Raw genomic sequence first — 22,751 nt, forward strand, 5'->3', positions numbered from 1 at the left:
CTCCCCCTGGGTGTTGCCCGCCAGCAATCCTTTGCCGGCAGCACCCTGAGAAGGCCCTCCCTGTGGGAGCGCACAGGACGAAGGGAACTTGATGCCGGCAGCAGGTGTTCTCTCAGATATCCTGGACCCAAGCCATCTAGGGCTTTATAGGTCATCACCAGCATCTTGAATCTCACCCGGAGGGCAACCGGAAACCAATGCAGCTCGCGGAGCAAAGGTGTTTTATTTTTTATTTTTTTTATTTTAATTCCATTTATATCCCGCCCTTCTCCGAAGACTCAGGGCGGCTTACAAGCTTAGCAGTAGCCTTCATTCTATGTATATGCCTGCTTATTAGGGCTTTCACACACACACCCAAGCGGCATTATTACAAAGTCAGCTTAATTGCCCCCAACAATCTGGGTCCTCATTTTGCCTACCTCGGAAGGATGGAAGGCTGAGTCAACCTTGAGCCTGGTGAGACGCGAACCTGCACTAATTGCAGGCAGCTGGTGTTACTTAAGGAGGCATTAGCCCACTGCTCCACCAAGGCTCTATTACATGGGAGTATCGGGAAGCCCCCATCACAACTCGTGCAGCTGCATTTTGCACCAGCTGAAGCCTCCGAGTGGTCCTCAAGGGCAGCCCCATGTAGACAGCGTTGCAGTAGTCTAACCGGGAGGTCACGAGCGCATGAGTGACTGTGTGCAAGGCATCTCAGTCCAGATAGGGCCGCAACTGGAGCACCAGGCGGACCTGGGCAAAAGCCCCCCTGGTCACGGCTCCTATATGATCTTCAAGACTGAGCCGCAAGTCCAGGAGGACACTCAAGTTGCGAGCCCTATCGACGGGGGGGTAACACCTCACCCCCCCATCATTAAAGATGGAATAGAATGATTCACTCAAGATGCCTGTACGCACACCCACTCAGTCTTGGCAGGATTGAGTCGGAGCCTGTTTCTCCCCATCCAAACCCGAACCACCTCCAGGCAACGGGACATCACGTCAAGGGCATCACTGAGTTGGTTTGGGGTGGAAAGAAAAAGTTGGGTATCATCAGCGTACTGATGATACCCCACCCCAAAACCACGAATGATCTCACCCAGCAGCTTCATATACATATTGAACAGGAGGGGAGAGAGGACCGACCCCTGAGGAAATCCACAGAGAGACCTCGGGGCGGACCTCTGCCCTCCCGTCAACACCGACTGTGAACGGCCCAAGAGGTAGGAGAACCACCGTAAAACAGTGCCCCCACTCCCAACCCCCTGAGACGTCGCAGCAGGATACCATGGTCAATGGTATCAAAAGCCGCTGAGAGATCTAATAGGACTAGGACAGAGGAACAATCCCTGTCCCGAGCCCGCCAGAGATCATTCATCAGCGTGACCAATGCCGTCTCTGTGCTGTACCCGGGCCTGAAACCCGATTGGTATGGGTCAAGATAATCAGTTTCCTCCAGGAACAGAGGTAGCTGATGCTATTACTTGTTTGGGTACTTTTCTGATCATAATACTGTCAAGTAGCCCAAACAGGGCTGTATTATTTCTGGAGGTCAACCCTACTGGTCTTCTGGACCCTAAAAGCATGCTTCTGCCATTGGGCCTGGTGATCCTATGGAAAAGTGCAGTCCATTAAGTAGTCGAATTGTGTTTAAGTTCAGAATGCACTCCCCCGTCCTTTTATTATAGTTTTGTTTTTAATTGTATTGTTTCATTTTTGGTCCTTTTAAATGTGTGCACTGCATAGAATCACAAGCATAAGATGGGCAGCTTATTAAACAAACAAGCAAAGTATTTGTGCTATGACGTATGTTCAGGACTATGTATATCCTATAATAAATTCCATGCCAAAAAAATCCAATCATGCCATCTGAACAAATTCCTGAATCGCTAACCTGGTGCCTGTCATTTGTCATTTTTACATTTTTACTACTACTATTTTTTATATGAAAAATAATGTCATTCATGATTTTTATTTCTCAAAATGCTTTTGGGATTTCCACATACTTACTGGCATTCCTAGAAAATATAAACAACAATAAGCTGCAGCTCAGAATTCTGTTTGATTATTTAAAAACCTAAATAAATAGCGGTGTAGAAAGTATCCCTAGATGAAACACTGATAATTTCTTTTTTTGTAAATGATGAGGGTTTTTTTTTACTGTGCTCATCATCGCAGTTCAATAACAGGCTCTCCAAATTCCTAATGAGCTGTTTCTTTATAAAGGTTGGAAATCTGTTATAGATTCAATTAATGTACATGTCCATATCATTGTAATATATACCGCTCTTCAAAATTTCATACCTTTATAACAAGCAAGTGTAAGGGCACTTTCTTTGAATTCATTAGAGTGAGTGTTGATTCCAGCACCATATTCCAGAAGTACTCTTGCAACCTCAACATGACCTGCACTGGCCGCCTCCATTAAGGGAGTATGTCCATTTTCATTATGATCTTCAATATTTGCTCCTGCTTTCAACAAGACTTTGACAATGTCAACAAATCCCCCAGCACAGGCATAAGTGAGTGCAGTGTTCCCTAAAAGAAAAAGAAAGACCCAAGAGTTATATCTTAACTTTTAATGTATATTGTATACCTGCAATTTTAAAACATGTATATTTAGCAACATTTGCATTATTTCATTGCCATAAATTATGTTTAGGTTACAATTCTATATCCACTTGTTTGATAATACTCTCCCCATTAATATTAACAAAATATACTCCTGAGTTTATTTACTTCTAATGTTTGGAAACTTTATTTTTTAAATTTATATGCTGCCCATCTCGCTGTCCAAAGCGACTCTGGGCAGCTTACGATAAAATCATAAATAGAAAAACATATAAAATTACTAGCAATGTTATAGTGGCATTATGGTAACCAATTTTGGAATAATATTTCCAAAAGTTATGCTGTAAATGGTAGTTTGCAACTACATAGATAAAGTAGATTCAAAAGATGTCAAGCTATTAAATCAAGCTGAAGTTTGAGCATCTTGGACAATTAATTCCATAATAACCAGTCTCCCACCCAGTGCTTACACCTGCACAAGTTTTCTTCCAATGCCAAATATGCTATGACGCTAGTTGAGCAATTTTCAAACAGAAAAATTGAGATACAAAGATCAAGCAGACAAGGCCTTTCAATCATAGAACTATGAATGTACAAAGTCTATTTTTTCACAGATCTTCAGAACACGATGTTTCTAGGTTGGTTTCTTTGGGGGGAGGCGGGGTGAGATGAGGTATCCTGGGGTTTCTTTCCAAATTGGGAGGATGAACTTTCAGAACATACTGAAAGATCACTCAGGACAGCCAGATCAATATGTTCTGGACCAGAAAAAAACCACAATGTTACAGAATTCTTTGAAAGTTTCATTCCCAAAACAGAGGGTCCTGCACATAACCAATATGATGCAAGGCCAAACAACATGAATCTTTAGAGATTAGCATTTCCATAAGTCTGTAAATTGGAGGGAATGAAGAAGAATTCTGGCAACAGATAGAACTGATTGCTATAGGTATTATTGATATTTGAAAGGCAAGTCTTGCAACTGATAACAGACTTATTCAATGATAAAAAACTGTCAAACAAAAATGGCATTTTGATAACTGAAAAAATAATTTAATTCAACTTTTATTAACTTGTAGGAGGAGGCAATGTAGGACGTAATGCCCTCTTGTTTGTGACCTTGGAGTCTAAAGTGTTATGCTCCAACATTTTGAAAATCCTGCCTTTCATTAAGGAATGTTAGCAAGTTAGAAGGCATAAAGTGGTGAATTATTTGTTTACACAAATGCAGGTAAGATTGAAAAATATTATAAATGTTCTTATAGAAAAACGTATAGAAAATTTCCTTATGTAGAAAATGTGAATCTTAGTCAAAGTCAACATTGTACTCAAAGTCAATCACAAATAGGGATATGTATAATGTACAAACTCAAAATATTTTTATACTGTTATTTTTTTCTTTCTGCACATAGATCAAGAGAGAGCAAATAATATATATGCAGAATGAAGGACAGTATATTTGCCTGCTGATTCTTTCTAATACTATCAATAACTTAAATAAATCACCTTCTAGAAGGGTATTAAATTGCTGGAAGTATTCCAACATTAGTTAGAAACAAAGGGCAATCTTGCTCCAAGTTCTACATGAAAAAAATTATGGAGTCTATTTAAATGTCCCAATAATAAAAAGTAGCTTGCTATGTTCTGAGAAGTTATTTTCAATTTTTTCATTGATATACTGTCTTTGATTGAATTGGCAGAAAAATTAAAATGCAGTTAATGCATTTTAATATACATCTATATTCCTCAGTTCCAACCAAACTATGACCATTTCTACACTTAAAAATTCTTTCTTAGATCTGGCAATTATTCAAATGTTTCATAATTGGACCAATTTAATATTGGATTTAACGAACCTCAATGGATCTATTTATCTTTTTCCAAAATGTGTGACGCTGTTTTTCAAATATTTTAGATCAGACATGTCAAACTCGTGATGTCACGTGACGTATTGGGACTTTTTTGCCATTGCTAGCAATGGGGTGGGCGTGGCTTCCGCATGACGCATCCAGCCCAGAGGCTGGCAGTTTGACACCCCTGTTTTAGATAATACTATCTCAATTTCTTCTTCAACTTTTATTGGAAGTTATTTTTTAAAACACTGATGACAAGTTATTTCTCATGTTTAGCATTACTTTTTTAAAATATGACTCTATTTGTAGCAGAAATCTGATACAAGCCTGCAAATAGGAAACTGGGACTTGCACCCAAAATTAATTGTTTTTCATTGATTTTGTAATACTTTACCTGTAGATGACTGGGCATTAACATCAGCACAATGAACAAGGAGCAGTTTTACAATGTCCACATAACCTCCACTGGCTGCTGCCATGAGTGGAGTTATATCTCCTTTATTCCCTCTGTCTTCAACATTTGCATGCATGGCGAGCAGCACCTGTACAAATTAAACATGTTAGCCTTATTTCTTTCCTGCTATTCTTAAAGCTTTAGCTATTTCTAAATGATTCAAAAGAATCAGAAGTTTAACTAAAAAAAACACACACACTTCTAAGACATCAGCTCTGTGCTGGTCATTTGCAGAATAGTCTTTGTCTGCTCAGATATCAGGTTACCATTTATTTAACTACCTTACTTATAAGCTCATTCAATCCCAAAGGACACTGGACAAAATGAAACAAAACAAAAACAATGTAAAAATAACATCATGATCAAAATCTCCAAATAGATATCCTCAATCAGCAGGGGCTCAAGACTGAATGAAATATTACAGATTTTAACTTATTTTCAGATTGTAAGTACTTCTGGAGGAGGAGTATTCCACCAAGTGGAAGAGCCTATCCTCTCATCCATGCCCCATGTATCTCACAAGGAGGATAGCTCTGAATAAGTTTTCTCTAAATTCAGAGTGGACTGGCAGGCTCAATTCTAGCAGTCATTGTCCAATATATCTGAGAACTGCACTTGTATATAGCTTTAAAAGTAACCACTAGCTCTTTGTATTGGATTCAAAATCCTACTGGCAATCAATACAGCAATTTTAATATAGATATTATTCTGCACTTCTGTGGCTGTCCCTCCAGCAATCTAGTTACATTTGCATCAAAAACTCTAAAAAAACATGTTGCAAACTCTACTCACTTGTGCCAATTCATAATATCCAGCTGAACAAGCCAAGCAAAGTAAACTCTCTCCTTCTTCTGTATGTTCATTTACACTTCTTCCTTCATCAAGCAATTTCCGAACCGCATTTACATCCCCATCTGAACAAGCTTCTGCCAAACTGCGACTAGAAGATATATTTTAAATAAAATTGTAATAAAATTAGCCACTGTTAATCTTAATTTAAGAACAGCCGATACGTTTAAGAAACTGGTTAATGAAACACTTTTTAAAAAGGCTTAGTAACCTAGCAACTATTAGCTCAGACAATGTTTTCCCATCCAAAATAGAATTGTGCCTCATTTCATACTATTCCAGAAAAAAAACCCGAAGTGTTTAAATGGGGAAGAAAAGGAACTTGCCTGTTACTTAGACTATCCAAACAATCATATAGTGGGAGATTTATATTTCTACACAACATAATTCAGAATGTTCTAGTCCAGGGGTGTCAAACTCGCAACTCGCAATGGGGGAAGCGTGGTTTCGGCATGACGCATCCGGCCCGTGGGTTGGCAGTTTGACACCCCTGTTCTAGTCCAAAGTATTTGAACAAGAAGCTTTATTTCTGGCCCATTCTGTTAAGTTCATGAAAGTAATTTACTGTTTTTCCACTCTCCTCCTCTCAGGGGAAGATAACATCTTGCAATGGAAGGATAGTGCAAATGCACATAAGACAATTTAAAAAACAAATGTTACCGGTAAGCAGATTAAATAAAGGGTGTTGTTTATTAAATCCAAATTTTAAATTTACATGGTTTTCTTAAAATATTTTATAAAAACGTATAGAATATAAGAAATATACAGTTCTAAAGTACTTGCTAATTCCATTTTATTATGCTTCCTAAAACGGAGAGAACTTGACAGATTTGCTAACTGATCTCTTTCTAAAAGTGCAAAGTCAATTATGAAGAATTTGAGCTGTGAGAGCTGAAGTAGGTAAGGAAGAAGGGTTTTCTCAACCCACCCCTCCTCGCAGTTGTTGTTGTTGTGGGGAAAATAGAAGAAGATGGGTTGGATATGTTCGCTGCCTTAAAGCATTTGTAAAAATAATAAAAGAGGGATACAAATAAATAAATAAATGCAAGGGCCAGGAGAGCGAAATAGAAAGCGAATCAAATCTAAGCAGAACAAAACTGAGCAATAAATTTCTTCTTCTGAAATCAACCTTCCTTCCTAAAACTTAAATCATGGCAGCAGGAAATAAAATATTCAATTTGGGAGTAATTTAATTACTATGTATAGTTTGGAAGCACACAAAATATATATGAAATACCAAAAAGATTAAGCTTGGGGGCCGTAATGAAGAATAAGAATTTAGAAAGTAAATATGAAATGTGCAGGTATAGAAGAGAACAGATTTAATAAGATTACTTATTGTAATCAATGTTAATGTAATTCCAAAATCAAAGGAAATGATTATTCCATTTTAATCCGATTGGTCAGACCCCATTCCATGCACTTTATTCAATTCTTGCACAATTAAGACAAATTGCAACAGGTTCAGAGGAAGGCAATAAATCAGCGGACTAGAAACCAAGTCCTATGAGGAGAAACAGAAAGCATCTCGAATGTATAACTGTTTAAAAAAGGCTGAGAGAAATATTTTTGTTTGCCTTTTATAATAATCTCAAAATGATGTCATATGTTAATTAACGCCATCACTTCAAGTTGCAAGATATGGTTTAGTGGATTTGAATTATTGAAAGACATATTTCAATTAAATGTTAAAAAAGTTTTCTAACAGTAAGAGAAGGTCAGGAGCATAACCACAATTTCCTAAATGTGCTCAACCAGAAGCTAAATAACCACCTGCTATAACCTCACTTTTAGATAAATCTCTCAAATTACTGAAATTCTCATGTTTGAATGAAAGAAAGTTATAAGATTATAACTGCTTAATATAGTTAAACAAAGTCAGCAGATATTTAATCAGTGTATAGTCAGTAATAGTGAGAAAATATAGTAACTACATTGATTTCTTTTCCTAGGATCTAGGTGGAATTATCTTCAAAATACAAAATAGTGATGACTGTCCTCTTGCATAATTGTACTATCTACTATATAATTTCAAGAGCTTTCTAATAACAAGTGTTCCTGTCACATCGTTGCAAAAAGAAAAATAAAATTAAATGTTGTACGTTTATTTTAAAATTTATGTCAAAAACACATAAGCATTCAAAAAGCCCCAAAACAGTATATAGAAAAAAATAACAACTGAAGAGTTGGGATGAAATAAATTAGGTAAGTAAAAATGACGTCTTTTTTCATAATTGCCACTGTGGCAGTGTGAGAACCTGCAACTGTAATTATGAGATAAGGATAAGAGTTCTGGAATAAATATTCTGCATAGGCTGAAACCATAAACATAACCCAGACTCCTAAGTCAGTTTATAATTCTAGTTATTCTTCTGAAATTCAAATCTAGATATCTGCATTCTAAGTTGCTGAACTCAAAACCAAAAGTTACAAGATATTCTAAACTTTGAGCTATTATATACTTTTCCATGCTGAACACATAAACAAACAAACATACTTGTCCACTTGTCCTGCATTGTGATTGTTCTCTGCTCTCATCCGGGTCAGTGCAGCAGCAGCTTCATCCAATGCACAGCTGACAGAAGAAGTCAATCTTCGGAGCACCTCAGGATCTGCGAAGGCTTTACCATCGGCAGTGGACAATTTACCAATCCCTTCAGCGCATGTGTGTTCATCAATCAGATTAGTACGAAAGCCACACAAAAAATGCAGAGACACTATTTTAGACTTCAACCACATGCATTATTAGTTAGCAACAGTAGCAAACATGCCAAAGAGCTAAATGTTCAATTGTTTAAATATATTGTTTAAAATAAAAACACACCAAAGCTGGCTAAAACAACCTTCACTGCACATAATTCTAGTTGCTACATTTATAAAAAAACCTAATCCTGAAAAGTAAAATAAAGAAGAAAAAGGGCTCAGTGTCGTGGAATGCAAGACTTCAATTTTTTTTTTAACTACAGATTTCCCAAATTTTCAGATAGTACGAAGACTGGTGTAGATTCAAATTAAGTTGTTTGCACCTACATAAATTAATCAATTTCCTAGAAGTTTAAGATGATAAGAACTATTTTAGATCACTATGAGCTGGATGCAGAATTAGCTATACTTGCAGGGAATGGTAGAAATTAATGTGATTTTATGTAGAAACTAATTATTAATTTGGGATCCAATTTTTTTGCAGGACTACTACATATTAGCTATTTTCCTTTACCCTTTTCCCCTCTTAATTGCTACATTTATTTCATTCATACATGTACCACTGTAAAAAGTTTTCCATTGTAGTGAAATATAGATTGTATACCTTTCTAATGCAAATTTTATTTATTTTATAATTAAAAATAACAGCTTCTTTAAGATTTATTTAAAAATTAAATGTTTTTAATTTTCCCTTGGTCCCAGTAGGTCATCTCAAAATAAAAGGAACTTTTCGAGAAAGATACTACCATAGGAAAAGAATTCACTGTGTAATCACTGGACCACTGAGATACCTTAACTAGAATCTATCTCTAACAAAGTCTATGGTAAGGAATGCATGCAAATGACTCATGAAATAAAATGGTTGGAGCCAAAGTTAGTATCCTTTTTATTTCACACCTCATTCAGCCAATTTGCAAGCAATGGCAACCTAAGCTGAATCCACTACCCCATATTTCTTTCTACTCCATATTGCTAGCGTGCTATCAGGTTGGCTATCAAATCTGGAAGTAATTCCAATGTATATACATAACACCAAATTGAGAAGTCTGAATTATTGTTGTCTCTTTTTCTAAGTTTACAGAATGTGCTAATCTTTAAAAATCAATTTTAAATGTCCTCTATAATTGTTAAGAGTACTAGGGAGCTATATATAACCCATGTTGACCATCCCTTCTCTCAGTCCTGGAAATATATCCAACCAAAAGAAAAAAACGAAATATTATTGTTGTTGTTAGTTGTGAAGTTGTGTCCGACCCATCGCGACCCCATGGACAACGTTCCTCCAGGCCTTCCTGTCCTCTACCATCTTCTGGAGTCCATTTAGGCTCACGTCTACTGCTTCAGTGACTCCATCCAGCCACCTCATTCTCTGTCGTCCCTTTCTTCTCTTGCCCTCAATCTTTCTCAGCATTAGGCTCTTCTCCAGTGAGTCCTTTCTTCTCATTAGGTGGCCAAAGTATTTGAGTTTCAAAATATTATTAATACACCAGAATTATTGTAATATATCAATAAGGTAGCATGAATCTGACGGAGCTTCCACCCCTTCCTCAAGTTTTTTTTATAATTAACTCAAAATGTTAAACATACCTAATACTCCTTTTTCCTCCTCACAACCCTGTGAGATGGGTTTGGTTGAGAATGTGACTGTCTACAAGTCACCTCCTGTCTTTCCTGCCTAAGGTGAGACTAGAATTCACAATTTCCTGGTTTTTAGCCTGGTGCCTTAACACTAAGCCTCTTACCCAAAAAACCCATCTTTACTAATCCTTACTCGTCAGACTTCCATTGTATTCCTTTTATTTGGGGGTGGCGTTGTCTTAACTAAGAGTGTAACATATGTTACTGTAGTTTTATTTATTAAACCTTTATCTCACATTACTTTATAAGTAACTCAAGGCAGCAAACATATACCTAAACTACTTCCTGTTTTCTCCACGACGACCCTGTGAGGTGGGTCGGGCTGAGACAGAGTAAGTGACTGGCTCAAGTTCACCCAACCAGCTTTCTTGCTTAAGGCAGATCTACAACTCACATTTTTCTGGTTTCTACACCAGCACCTTAACCAGTACACCAAACTGGCTTTTAATCTTTGTATACTGCTCAGTCAGAGCAATATAGAGCTGTGAGATGGGCAGCTCTATAAAACACATGTTTGTATGTATATAAAATCCTATTCTCTCTCACTGACTTAACACCTGATATATGCCCCCATTATTGGTAGTAGAAAGAAGTATTTTCCCAAAAGAATGCAATTTTTATAAATTATAGCAATATATCTTCTTTTCTCCATCCCTTCAGCCTAGATTGGTACTGGACTAAGGACCTAAGTGGTCAAGCTTTGTTTAAATTAAACTGATACTATATCATTTAATAAACTGTTTGTTAAATTAGTACAACAATGCTTTTCTAAAAATGTATATTTTTCCAAATAACGCTGCCATAATTTGCTATAATTTTAAAGGGAATAGTTATGTTCATCGCTTTTCAGGCATGCAAAGACTAGCATGCAGAGAGAGTTCAGAGACTTCAACCATTTCTTTGAGTACAAAGATAATGTATGCATTTAGGGGGCAAAACTCTATAAATAATTTGAATTTAACATTTTGAAGGTATTTAAACTGTTTGATGTGCTTTTAAACATATATATTATTTCAACAGTTCTTAAAATTTTAAATATTTTTGTTATTTCATTTAGATTTCAGCTTTTCATCTCTAAGCTACTCAAAACAATTAACAGTTAAACATGCATATCTAAAATATTTAAATACAGAAACATGAACTAAACAATCCATTAATTCTTCATCAGAGAAATTTTTGGAATTTGGAATCTTTGAAAAACTACAACAGGTGACATGATTTTCAAGAGGAAGGCTTATCAAAAACACAAGAGCATTTTACAAAGTGGCAAACTGACAAGGATTAAACAGAACATGTAGTACCTAAACAAGGCAAAAGTGGAGTTTCAACACAAATCACAACTCTATTTTTTTTAAATCATCTGAAACCAGCCCCCCCTCCCCATTTATTTCCCCTTCTCTTACAAGCAACTCTCATGAACAAAAAATGAACTATCTTAACCACTTCTCTTTCAGGTTCACATTCCTATTGTTTGCCAAAATCTACCTGTCCCTCGTGCTTATTGTGACTCACATTTACCACCTTATTTCCTTATCAGCCCCCCTCCCAATCCCTCTATGCATTTCCTTACTGCCATCATCCAGGTTGGCTTTTAATAGGCAGAGGCAGTAAAAACTTCCCTACGCACATCAGAACACTTCAAAGGTACTGACCAGATTTCTTAAAACCATTAAGTGTTAAAATGGATCTTAAAGCTTCTCTTTTCCAACTCCTTGCTTCGTGGCTCTAGCATCCTACTAGTACAAGATCTAGTACAATATTTTGGACAAATGTTTACTTAACACCTGTTGGAAGGTTTCTAGGGAAGGGGAACAGACCAGTTAAAAAGGCAGCCTCTAAAAGTTAAACTACCCTTAATCAACTTTCCTGTAGTTTTAACTGCTCTTGATTTGCAGTACCTTCACCATCTCAGCAAAGCTCCTCTTCCTACAAATATTTTAAGGGCCATGTGGGACACAGACTGCAGATTCAAAAAGATTCAAGTATCAGCAGGACATTACAATGGATCAGGATACATAGCTTTAACCACAATAACCCAAAGGTGCCTTTTCACAAGGCAACTGGACTTTCTTGTTTTTTCTTTGAAGGCATTTCGCTTCTCATTCAACAAGTTTCTTCAGCTCTGAGCTGAAGAAGCTTCTTGGATGAGAAGTGAAACATCTTCAAAGAAAAAAAAAACAAGAAAGTCCAGTTGCCTCCTGAAAAAGCACCTTTGGGATAACTATGACCCAGAAAACTGAGAATCTCCACAGACATTTAACCACAATACTGCACACAGGCACCCCAAAGCCAATATTCATTATATAATATCTAAAATGCAACCAGGAAGCTCAGTTAATTTAAATTTACTGGTACCAGATTTACAGGGAGTGCAGAATTATTAGGCAAATGAGTATTTTGACCACATCATCCTCTTTATGCATGTTGTCTTACTCCAAGCTGTATAGGCTCGAAAGCCTACTACCAATTAAGCATATTAGGTGATGTGCATCTCTGTAATGAGAAGGGGTGTGGTCTAATGACATCAACACCCTGTATCAGGTGTGCATAATTATTAGGCAACTTCCTTTCCTTTGGCAAAATGGGTCAAAAGAAGGACTTGACAGGCTCAGAAAAGTCAAAAATAGTGAGATATCTTGCAGAGGGATGCAGCACTCTTAAAATTGCAAAGCTTCTGAAGCGTGATCATCGAACAATCAAGCGTTTCATTCAAAATAGTCAACAGGGTCGCAAGAAGCGTGTGGAGAAACCAAGGCGCAAAATAACTGCCCATGAACTGAGAAAAGTCAAGCGTGCAGCTGCCAAGATGCCACTTGCCACCAGTTTGGCCATATTTCAGAGCTGCAACATCACTGGAGTGCCCAAAAGCACAAGGTGTGCAATACTCAGAGACATGGCCAAGGTAAGAAAGGCTGAAAGACGACCACCACTGAACAAGACACACAAGCTGAAACGTCAAGACTGGGCCAAGAAATATCTCAAGACTGATTTTTCTAAGGTTTTATGGACTGATGAAATGAGAGTGAGTCTTGATGGGCCAGATGGATGGGCCCGTGGCTGGATTGGTAAAGGGCAGAGAGCTCCAGTCCGACTCAGACGCCAGCAAGGTGGAGGTGGAGTACTGGTTTGGGCTGGTATCATCAAAGATGAGCTTGTGGGGCCTTTTCGGGTTGAGGATGGAGTCAAGCTCAACTCCCAGTCCTACTGCCAGTTTCTGGAAGACACCTTCTTCAAGCAGTGGTACAGGAAGAAGTCTGCATCCTTCAAGAAAAACATGATTTTCATGCAGGACAATGCTCCATCACACGCGTCCAAGTACTCCACAGCGTGGCTGGCAAGAAAGGGTATAAAAGAAGACAATCTAATGACATGGCCTCCTTGTTCACCTGATCTGAACCCCATTGAGAACCTGTGGTCCATCATCAAATGTGAGATTTACAAGGAGGGAAAACAGTACACCTCTCTGAACAGTGTCTGGGAGGCTGTGGTTGCTGCTGCACGCAATGTTGATGGTGAACAGATCAAAACACTGACAGAATCCATGGATGGCAGGCTTTTGAGTGTCCTTGCAAAGAAAGGTGGCTATATTGGTCACTGATTTGTTTTTGTTATGTTTTTGAATGTCAGAAATGTATATTTGTGAATGTTGAGATGTTATATTGGTTTCACTGGTAAAAATAAATAATTGAAATGGGTATATATTTGTTTTTTGTTAAGTTGCCTAATAATTATGCACAGTAATAGTCACCTGCACACACAGATATCCCCCTAAAATAGCTATAACTAAAAACAAACTAAAAACTACTTCCAAAAATATTCAGCTTTGATATTAATGAGTTTTTTGGGTTCATTGAGAACATGGTTGTTGTTCAATAATAAAATTAATCCTCAAAAATACAACTTGCCTAATAATTCTGCACTCCCTGTAGATATTTTGAAAAATATCTTTAACAAGCAGGTATGCATGAGAAGGTTTAACCATTCTTACAGCCCCAAGCCTTTTAGAATCGTAAAAATAAAAACTACCAGTTAGTTATATTTATATAACTAAAATGACACTCCACTTTTTTTAATCCCATTTATATCCTGCCCTTCTCCGAAGACTCAGGGCGGCTTACAATCTAAAGCACAAATCAATGTGCTTAGCAATAGCCTTCATTCTATGTATATGCCTGCTTATTAGGGCTTTCGCGCCCTGCCCCCCAAGCGGCATTATTACAAAGTCAGCTTATTGCCCCCAACAATCTGGGTCCTCATTTTACCTACCTCGGAAGGATGGAAGGCTGAGTCAACCTTGAGCCTGGTGGGACTCCAACCTGCACTAACTGCAGGCAGCTGGTGTTACTTAAGGAGGCATTAGCCCACTGCTCCACCAAGGCTCTTGCAGATGCTTCTTTAAAAAAGTCACATGTTGCAATAGTTGGTCCATTCAACAAGCAGATTATGGCATTCTAATCAAGTGAAACTTCCAGTGGGTGTGTATGACATTCTTGATATTATTGAACTACAATTCTTACCAGTTCCTATTAGTATGGTTAAATCTGAATAATTTTGGGAGGGGAAGTTCAACAGCATAGTAGAACGACAAGTTCCTCAATTCTTCACTAGTTTCCAGATACTTTTTAAAGGCAACTCATGTAAATAGCACTTCAATAGTACACTTTTGATATAATTAAAACATGACAACCACAAATGAAAATGAATACTCTATACCAGAGGTCCCCAATTCCCAGTCCATGGACTGGCACCAGGCTGCAGCATGCCAGCAACCGGGCCACGCAAACAAGCGAAGGCCCATCCGCGAGATGCAGGCAACATGCGAAACCCCACCCCCTCTGGTCTGCAGAAAAACCTCTCTCCACAGAACTGGTCCCTGGTGCCCAAAAGGTTGGGGGTGCAGCTCTATACGAATAGTAAACATATTAAGAATAGATGTACTGTACAGGTAGTACTCTCTTAATGACAACTGAAGTTGGAATTTCTATCGCTAATGAATGCTGTCATAAATGTGAGGTCATGAGACCCCACCACTTACTGACATTTCTGATGGTTCCCTGTTACCTACATTAAGCAAGGAACTCACATAATCGCAACTTCTGACTTGATGACTATGTTCATATTCTGTTATATTTTCTGAAATAGAATTGTCAGACTTGTCACTAAGTGGTGGCACCACACTTTATGGCAGCATAAATAAAATGGAATAAAGAATAAAACAGTTGGAAAGGGATCTTGGAGGTCTTCTGATCCAACCCTTTTCTCAAGCAGGAGAGTCTATACCAGGGGTAGGCAACCTTGGCTCTTTTATGATTCGTGGACTTCAACTCCTAGAATTCCTGAGCCAGCCTACCCCTGCTCTATACCATTTCAGAAAAATGGTTGTCCAATCTTTTCTTTTAAAATCTCCAATGAATAGAATAGAGCTGGAAGGGACCTTGGAGGTCTTCTAGTCTAGCCCCCTGCTCAAGCAGGAGAACCTATATACCATTTCAGACAAGTGACTGTCCAGTCTCTTCTTAAAAACCTCCTGTGAAACCACCCACGATTTCTGGAGGCAAACTGTTCCACTGGTTAATTGTCCTCATTGTTAGGAATTTTCTCCCTAACTCCAGGTTGCTTCTCTCTTTGGTCAGTTTCCAACCATTGTTCCAACCAATGATGGAGGAGGAACCTTCCAATTCCTCCTTTGCAATAGGAACAAATCCAGTATCCCCATTTTTCATTATATATATTTATGGGTGAAGCTGAACAACTGTTTCCTTATGTTATTTCTGTCTTTTAATCCTTCCCCTATTTTCCCACTTGATGTTTCCATACTTCAAACTTCAACAAGTTTGTCCACTTTGCTAACCAATACTAGTATCATAAATCATCACTTTTTTCCTGCTACAAATCTGAGTCACAGTTTTTGTAGCCAGCACTTCCAAATACAACAAAAACATCAGCAAACAGTAGGACAGTAGCATTTACTGTGGTTGTATCTGGCAGCCAGGCTGCTAACTTAACAGCTTACAACTAACCTAACGAAATATTATGATTATCTGTCTCTTAATTTTGCTAAGTAGATCGGGTCATAAAACCTACATTTTAAAGGGTTTGGGAAATATTAACAAATCAATACAATTAGTTCTCTACTTATGACCATAAGGGACCTGCCTATTAAGATGTAAACATTGATTTGTGCTTAGATTGCAAGCCGCCCTGAGTCTTCGGAGAAGGGCGGGATATAAATGGGATTAAAAAAAAACCTGTGGTGTTTATTAAGTGAACCATTTCATTCAACAACCCCAAAATCAACTGTGTTTGCTATCTGACTGTATGGATTGTTAAGTGAATGTCCCAGCGCAGGGTGCCTTGGGGAGGAGCGGACAGGGTGCTGCAATGTGGCATGAATGCAGGGAGGCTGGGAAAGAAGCTGCAGTCTGCCCTAGAATGGGAAGCCCCAGCTCAGCCTTACACTGGGATGGGAAGGCAGGAAGCAGGCAGGCCAGAGGGATGGAGAAGCCATTAAAGCTGCCCTGATCCGAGCCTTTCCCCACGCACGGCAACTGAACTGTCCTGCCAGTGGCTTCCTTCCTACTGGTAGGTTTCACTATTGTGGCAGTGCTTGCCCCAGCCTTTACCCATCCCCCCCACTGCCGGGTTGGGTTCAGCTCTCCCCCCCCACACCATTCAGAGCCCCATCCTATCGGTCAGCAGTTACCAGGGACTTTGGTTAGTGAGGAAGCTCCCTCTCTGCTGGGGAAGGGCTTTAAAGAGAGGGAAGGCTTCCTTCAAGTGTATGTCAACTCTTATTAGGAGGCAGAGTGTTTTCCTTTCTCCTTCTCGCTACGTTTGAGACATGTGCTTGACTCCCTCTTCCCCCTTTTCAAAGCACTGGAAGGAGAAGAGGAAGGCTTCTTTTTGGGGGGACACACAAACACGCCTCAAACACTGCAAGGAGGTGGAGTTCACCTTCCTCCTTCTCACCATACTTGAGACATGTCTGTACATTCCCCAAATGAACCTTTCTTGTCTCTTTCCGCTGCTTTATAGTTTTACGGACTTAAGCGATAGAAAGGTATTTTTCTAATCAAATCTTAGAAAGGTTCCCAGTACTTTTTAGAATTTAATAGGAGAACGGTATAAGGAGAAGTAATGAGCTTCCTTTCACTAGATATTTTCAACCAGATGCCAAACAGCCACCTGTCAATAATGTTTCCTTGCATTGTGAAAAGAATTTTATTGAATTACCATAAATGTCTCTTCCAACTTTATGGTCTTAGAATTTCCCACTATTTGAATCTGTATCTTAATGGAGATAACCACGTCTTCTTTTTAGGAAAATCTTTTTTAAAAAGTTACGTTTGTTCCTACTTCTTGCATTCCTTAAAAACACTTGTTAAAAAAATAGCTTACTTCAATTCAACAGAAATTCAAATTCCGTTCTTAGCTTTAATTTCAAGTTGTTAAAAGTGCCAAGTATTATGATGGTTATTTCCTCAGGTTAAAACAATTAGTTCATCCTAAAAAAATACTGCCAATTTTTTTTAAAAAAATTACCTGCTGCTTCCAATAAAGCTTCTAATCTTGCTTGTGTTTCTGGATCCACTGTCCGTAGGTCTGCTCCTTCAGCAGCACTTGACAAAAATATCTCAGATGTTGTTTTAAGCACTGGGTTATCCAGATCTTCTTGGTCCAAAATAAATGATTCGACCTATTTGAGGAAAAATATAAAAGTTTATTCTAACACACAATAAAACTGGGAGGTATGTTACCAGAATATACTATCATCTCTCATAAGTATTTTATTTTTCCAGAAGAAATATTACGGAAGCATAGATAGAATACAGGTGATCCTCGACTTATGATCACAACTGAACTCAAAATTTATGTTGCTGAGATAGTTGTTAACTGATTCATTACAGCTATTAAGTTAGTGACATGGTTGTTAAGTGAATCGCTGCAGTTGTTGTGTTAGTAACATGGTTGTTAAGTGAATCTGGCTGCTCCCTTGACTTTGTGTGTCCGAAGGTTGCAAAAGGTGATCACATAACCCTAGGGCAGGGGTCGGCAACCTCGGCTCTTTTATGACTCGTGGACTTCAACTCCCAGAATTCCTGAGCCAGCATAGCTGGCTCAGGAATTCTGGGAGTTGAAGTCCACGAGTCATAAAAGAGCCGAGGTTGCCGACCCCTGCCCTAGGGTACTGTAACCGTCATAAATATGAGTCATTTGCCAAGCGGCTGAATTTTGATCATGTGACCATGGGGCTGCTGCAACAGCCATAAAGAGTGAAAAACGGTCATAAGTCACTTTTTCCAGTTTGTTGTAATATTGAACAGTCACTAAATGAATTGGACTACCTGTAGTACTGCCTTAAGTATTCATGGCACACCACAATTTTTTAAAAAATACAGATAAATGTAGGATTTCTGTTCTTCCTGAATTAGCCAACTCTGGTTCACTATAAAACAATGGCAACTTTTTTAGACAGAGTGTGCCTAGAATATTAAAAAGTTAAAATGTTAACAATGGTCAACATATTGTTGCTGCTGAGGGCCAATCAGCCCAGAAAATTCAATAGCACTGCTTTTGTAAGGCAAAACCCACGAGGACCCAGATTGTTGGGGGCAATTAAGCTGACTTTGTAATAATGCCGCTTGGGGGTGTGTGTGAAAGCCCTAATAAGCAGGCATATACATAGAATGAAGGCTACTGCTAAGCTTGTAAGCCGCCCTGAGTCTTCGGAGAAGGGCGGGATATAAATGGAATTTAAAAAAAATTTTTTTTATGTATTTTGCCGATAATGTTCTTCTAATGCATAGGAAATGTTTGAATGGCTTGTCTAAAACACATTTTGATGGACCTGATGCATTATTTATTACATAGGAGACCTGACAGAAACAGTATTTACTCCTGATCCTCCAAAATTATGAATAACATCAGCAGTATTACCCTTTGACCTGCTAGGAGGAAAATAATGTATCTAAACTGTACTTGGTCTTCTAAAGTGAAAAATTTGAAAGTGACTTTTAAAGCAAAAAAATGGTACATGGAGAACTAGTCTTTCGTTAGAAAAACTGAAGACTTCAGATAAAATATGCAATTCTACTGCTATTTTTGGACTTAAAAACAATCCCTAAATTCATTAGCATGTCTAAAAGTTTTCTATTTCTATATAAGTCACCTGGGAATATTTTTATTTTACAAATATAAATATAAATCCTTATCCCACCGAATTTCCATGTTGCCTATCAATACACCAACTCTTTAAAGGGAGTTAACTTACGACCACCTGTACATAAAACTACTGGGGCACTTCAGCTCCCTCTACCTGCCCACCTCCCACCCATCCATTTTGGCTTCCTGCCGCCCTTCAGCATCTTCTTGCTCTCGTTGCTGACCAGGGATGCCCAGCCTGACTGCTGGACCAGACTGGGCTGGGCTTTGGCTGAGGAACAAAAAAGCAGTCCCTTTGCACAGAGCTTCTGGGCAGGGCTAAGCTTTGGGTTCCAAAAAAAAAAAAAAACCTTGCTCAGCCCACCTTTGCTCTTTGCAAAGGGAATGCTTTCAGCTTTGTTTTTGGAACCTGAAGCTCCTTGCAAAGAAGCTGCTTTTTTTCTCAGTCAAAAGCCAAGCCAAGCCCAGCCCAGCACATGTGGACAGCAGCAGCAGAAAGAAGACGCCAAAGGTCAACTGAGGATGCCTGGGGGCTTAGAGTGTGCAGAGTTGCAAGGGCAATTGAGGCTGGGTCTGGGTTAGGGCTGCCTGTCAGAACTGCAAGGTAGGGTGCAGGGAACAAAGGAGCAGCCCTGGGGAGAAATGAGTAGGTAAGATGAGTTGGAAAATCTCTTACCATCCTGAGACTCAGGGCTGGAAGGGGCCAAGCCCCAGATGGCTTAGATGGGGTAGCTCTCAATTAATCACAGTAAACTGGGATTGTGGTCACTAAGTGATGCATCCATGTGACATTTCACTTTATGACTGCATCACCTTGTGACAGAAATTCTAGTCCCAATTGTGATAAGAAGTTGAGGATAACTTGTACTACTTAAAACAGCAATACCGCATAAAAATAGAAATGCATAAGCAATATTCAGGTTCCCTTCAGTGCTCTTAAATTATATACTTTAAACACATTTGTTTCCAAGAAGCAATAATGGTACAATTTCAGCTACTCAGAAAAAGTAGAGAAATAAAAATTTTTTTTGAAATGTTAAAACCTTATGACATTTTTCTTTGCCAAAAAAAAATCAATTCATTCATTTATAAAATCTGTTTAATCCAATCTAACAATTCAACTGAGCAATCTCAAAATACAATGAACCAGATATGATAAAATAAAAAGTAGTAAGTTTTTAAATTCCTTTTTCACTAGTTATCTGAAACATCAAAGACCCTTTTAAAAAGAAAGGTCAAGAGACGGGGAGGGGTCCAAGTGTATCTCCATTGGCAGCATATGCCATTTTGATGGGGGATCTGTGAAGGCCATAAATGCAGGCATTAGTTACCAAATTACTTTTTCATCAATTTTGTTATTGTGCTGTCTGATTAGGACAAGACCCTTCTCAGCTATCTGATGGAAGGGAAGAAACATTTTCAACAAACTCATCCTTAAAATATCTTGCTGCCTAAGCTTGTAGAGCTTTACAGGTAATGACCAGTACCTTGAATCCAGTAATCACAAAACAGCAATTCTTTTGCAATGGAGGGGTTTGTTGGGACCTTGCCTGTTTCATTTGGTGCCAATTGTAACTTTTTAGTGTCATCAAAGGAATTACCATGCAGAACAAGCTGCAACAATCCACCTACATACAGCTTTCCAACATCTCTCAGTTCTATAAGGGTCATAACTCCCACATTAGCTGGTTAGCCAAAAAAAAAGAGGTGGTTGTACTGGATAATCAGACTTGTAAGATTCTGTTATAATAATCAATTTCAATAAATGTATTTTCAATGGTAGATTGAATTTGCAATCTGGTCCACTTAGTGGGGTTGACATCATTATATGGTAATTAAATGAATTAGAGCAGCATGAGCCTCTTCTGTATGTTATCCGGTTATTCTGGGCTTAAGAGAGTGCTCTAGCCCTTTGTGCCTAGGCAACAGTTCCTACATATTTCCATCAAGATCATCTTTTGTACTTCGCGCATCTGAGGATGCCTAACAGGGATTACCTCTGTCCCAGTGATTTAATGCATGGGAGTCAGGAAACACAGGCTCCATTGCTTTTCCTCCATTACTACCATCTGATAGTTGCCCACTAAGATAAAAGTGAACCTTCCCCTCAAAAAAAGAAACAGTGCTTCCAACCCCCCAAACCGGTAGGAATTAATGGCTGATGGCATCAATCACAACTGAATAATATAGTCAGACCATACTCTCTCCATACATTTAGATTACCAATTTCCTCTTACGATTATTTGTAATTGATGTTTTGATTCAACTGTAGATTTTTCCTAGAGTAAGAAATATAGTCTTCCAGACCCTAAGAAGGAGAGGAAGAAAGCTTGAGGGATAAGATGCTATAAGAATTAAACCAGTCATGAGATTGTTACAAAAAAACAGCCGGGTGCAAATTCAAGACTTGTTCCTTGCAGGAACAAAGAAAGGCTGTTTTTTAAAAATAATTTTCTGTGCCCAAATGTAGAGATATCTACTAGCTTTAAATGAGAAATTCTTCATTTAGTGCCTGGAATTTCTGAACCACATCTCTTTCTTTTCAGTAAATATTACTAAAAACAATTCTGCGATAATCATGTTTGAAAGGAATCACTTTCAGTTCAGGGTAGTTGCAAGACTCTGTCAGTTAATTCTCCACCTTCTTAACAATTTACCTCAAAAACAAGGGATTCAAGACCAGGCAGACATCTGGGTAGATCAAGAGATAATCTCATTAAAATGTCTTTCAACACTAACATCAGGGCTTTTTTCCTCATAGAACGCTCAGAACGGAGTTCCGGCACCTTTTTTGGATGGAACCTTGTAGGGTAAGCAAGGCGGGTTGTATGACATGTGTGAGTTCTGGCACCTTTTTCTTTTACAAAAAAAGCACTAACATCAAATCACAGTATCTCAGACAGGCATTAAATACTTCTCATATCCAGCTAACTACACCAACCCTAGCCATAGGTCCAGTGCCTAGATGGCAGAGCTTTTGTAGTATAAGGATCTAATTTATTTATGCTACAAACTCAGAAGAATCCTGAGATTTCAAGATGCCACTCTATAAACTTCTAGTTATCCCCAAGTGATATCTAATCCTGAGCAGATGTAAGTGGTCATATCTGTAAAGTGGATACAAATGAGTATATCTACAAAGAGTCTGGGTCATCTGTAAAGGGCTATAGGGAAGAAATATAGGAGCATGCATACTGTGGAGCACACATATTTTGCTGCTCTTATCACTGTTTAAGCCCAAACTTTGTCATACACCACCACTGGCTGTTGTGAATTTTAATGTTATTACTTGAACAAAGCATGCATCACACAGCATATAGAATAATTTTATCTGGTTATTTACATCATTCGGGGTAATTATATAAAGATAAACTTAAACAAGCTTTTACAATAAAAAATTAAGACAGGTTATGCAAAATCATTCTATGTAAGCTTACACAAAAGACTAATTTGATGAAGCAATGCTTTTTGTCAGATAAGTATGTTTTGAATTTGGAAAAAAACTTATTTTGTGGAAACAAAATAGTTAATGTACAATA

The 22,751-nt window shown here is 38.3% G+C and overlaps 1 protein-coding gene across 7 annotated transcripts in view; it reads right to left on the reverse strand.

Moving 5' to 3' along the window:
• Positions 1-22,751, reverse strand: part of LOC308666175 (ankyrin repeat and KH domain-containing protein 1-like) — a 117,126-nt gene that overhangs the window by 82,752 nt on the left and 11,623 nt on the right. For all 7 annotated transcript variants that reach the window (XM_081324773.1, XM_081324768.1, XM_081324771.1 and 4 more), the window contains exons 2-6: positions 17,593-17,746; positions 8,207-8,363; positions 5,653-5,800; positions 4,801-4,948; positions 2,287-2,520 (exon numbers count right to left, since the gene is read on the reverse strand). In XM_081324773.1, the coding sequence (XP_081180899.1) occupies positions 2,287-2,520; positions 4,801-4,948; positions 5,653-5,800; positions 8,207-8,363; positions 17,593-17,746 (841 nt within the window). The remainder of the gene's footprint in view (positions 1-2,286; positions 2,521-4,800; positions 4,949-5,652; positions 5,801-8,206; positions 8,364-17,592; positions 17,747-22,751) is intronic.

The sequence above is a fragment of the Vipera berus genome (genome assembly GCF_964194415.1).
Source record: "Vipera berus genome assembly, chromosome: 3".
Taxonomy (NCBI): domain Eukaryota; kingdom Metazoa; phylum Chordata; class Lepidosauria; order Squamata; family Viperidae; genus Vipera; species Vipera berus.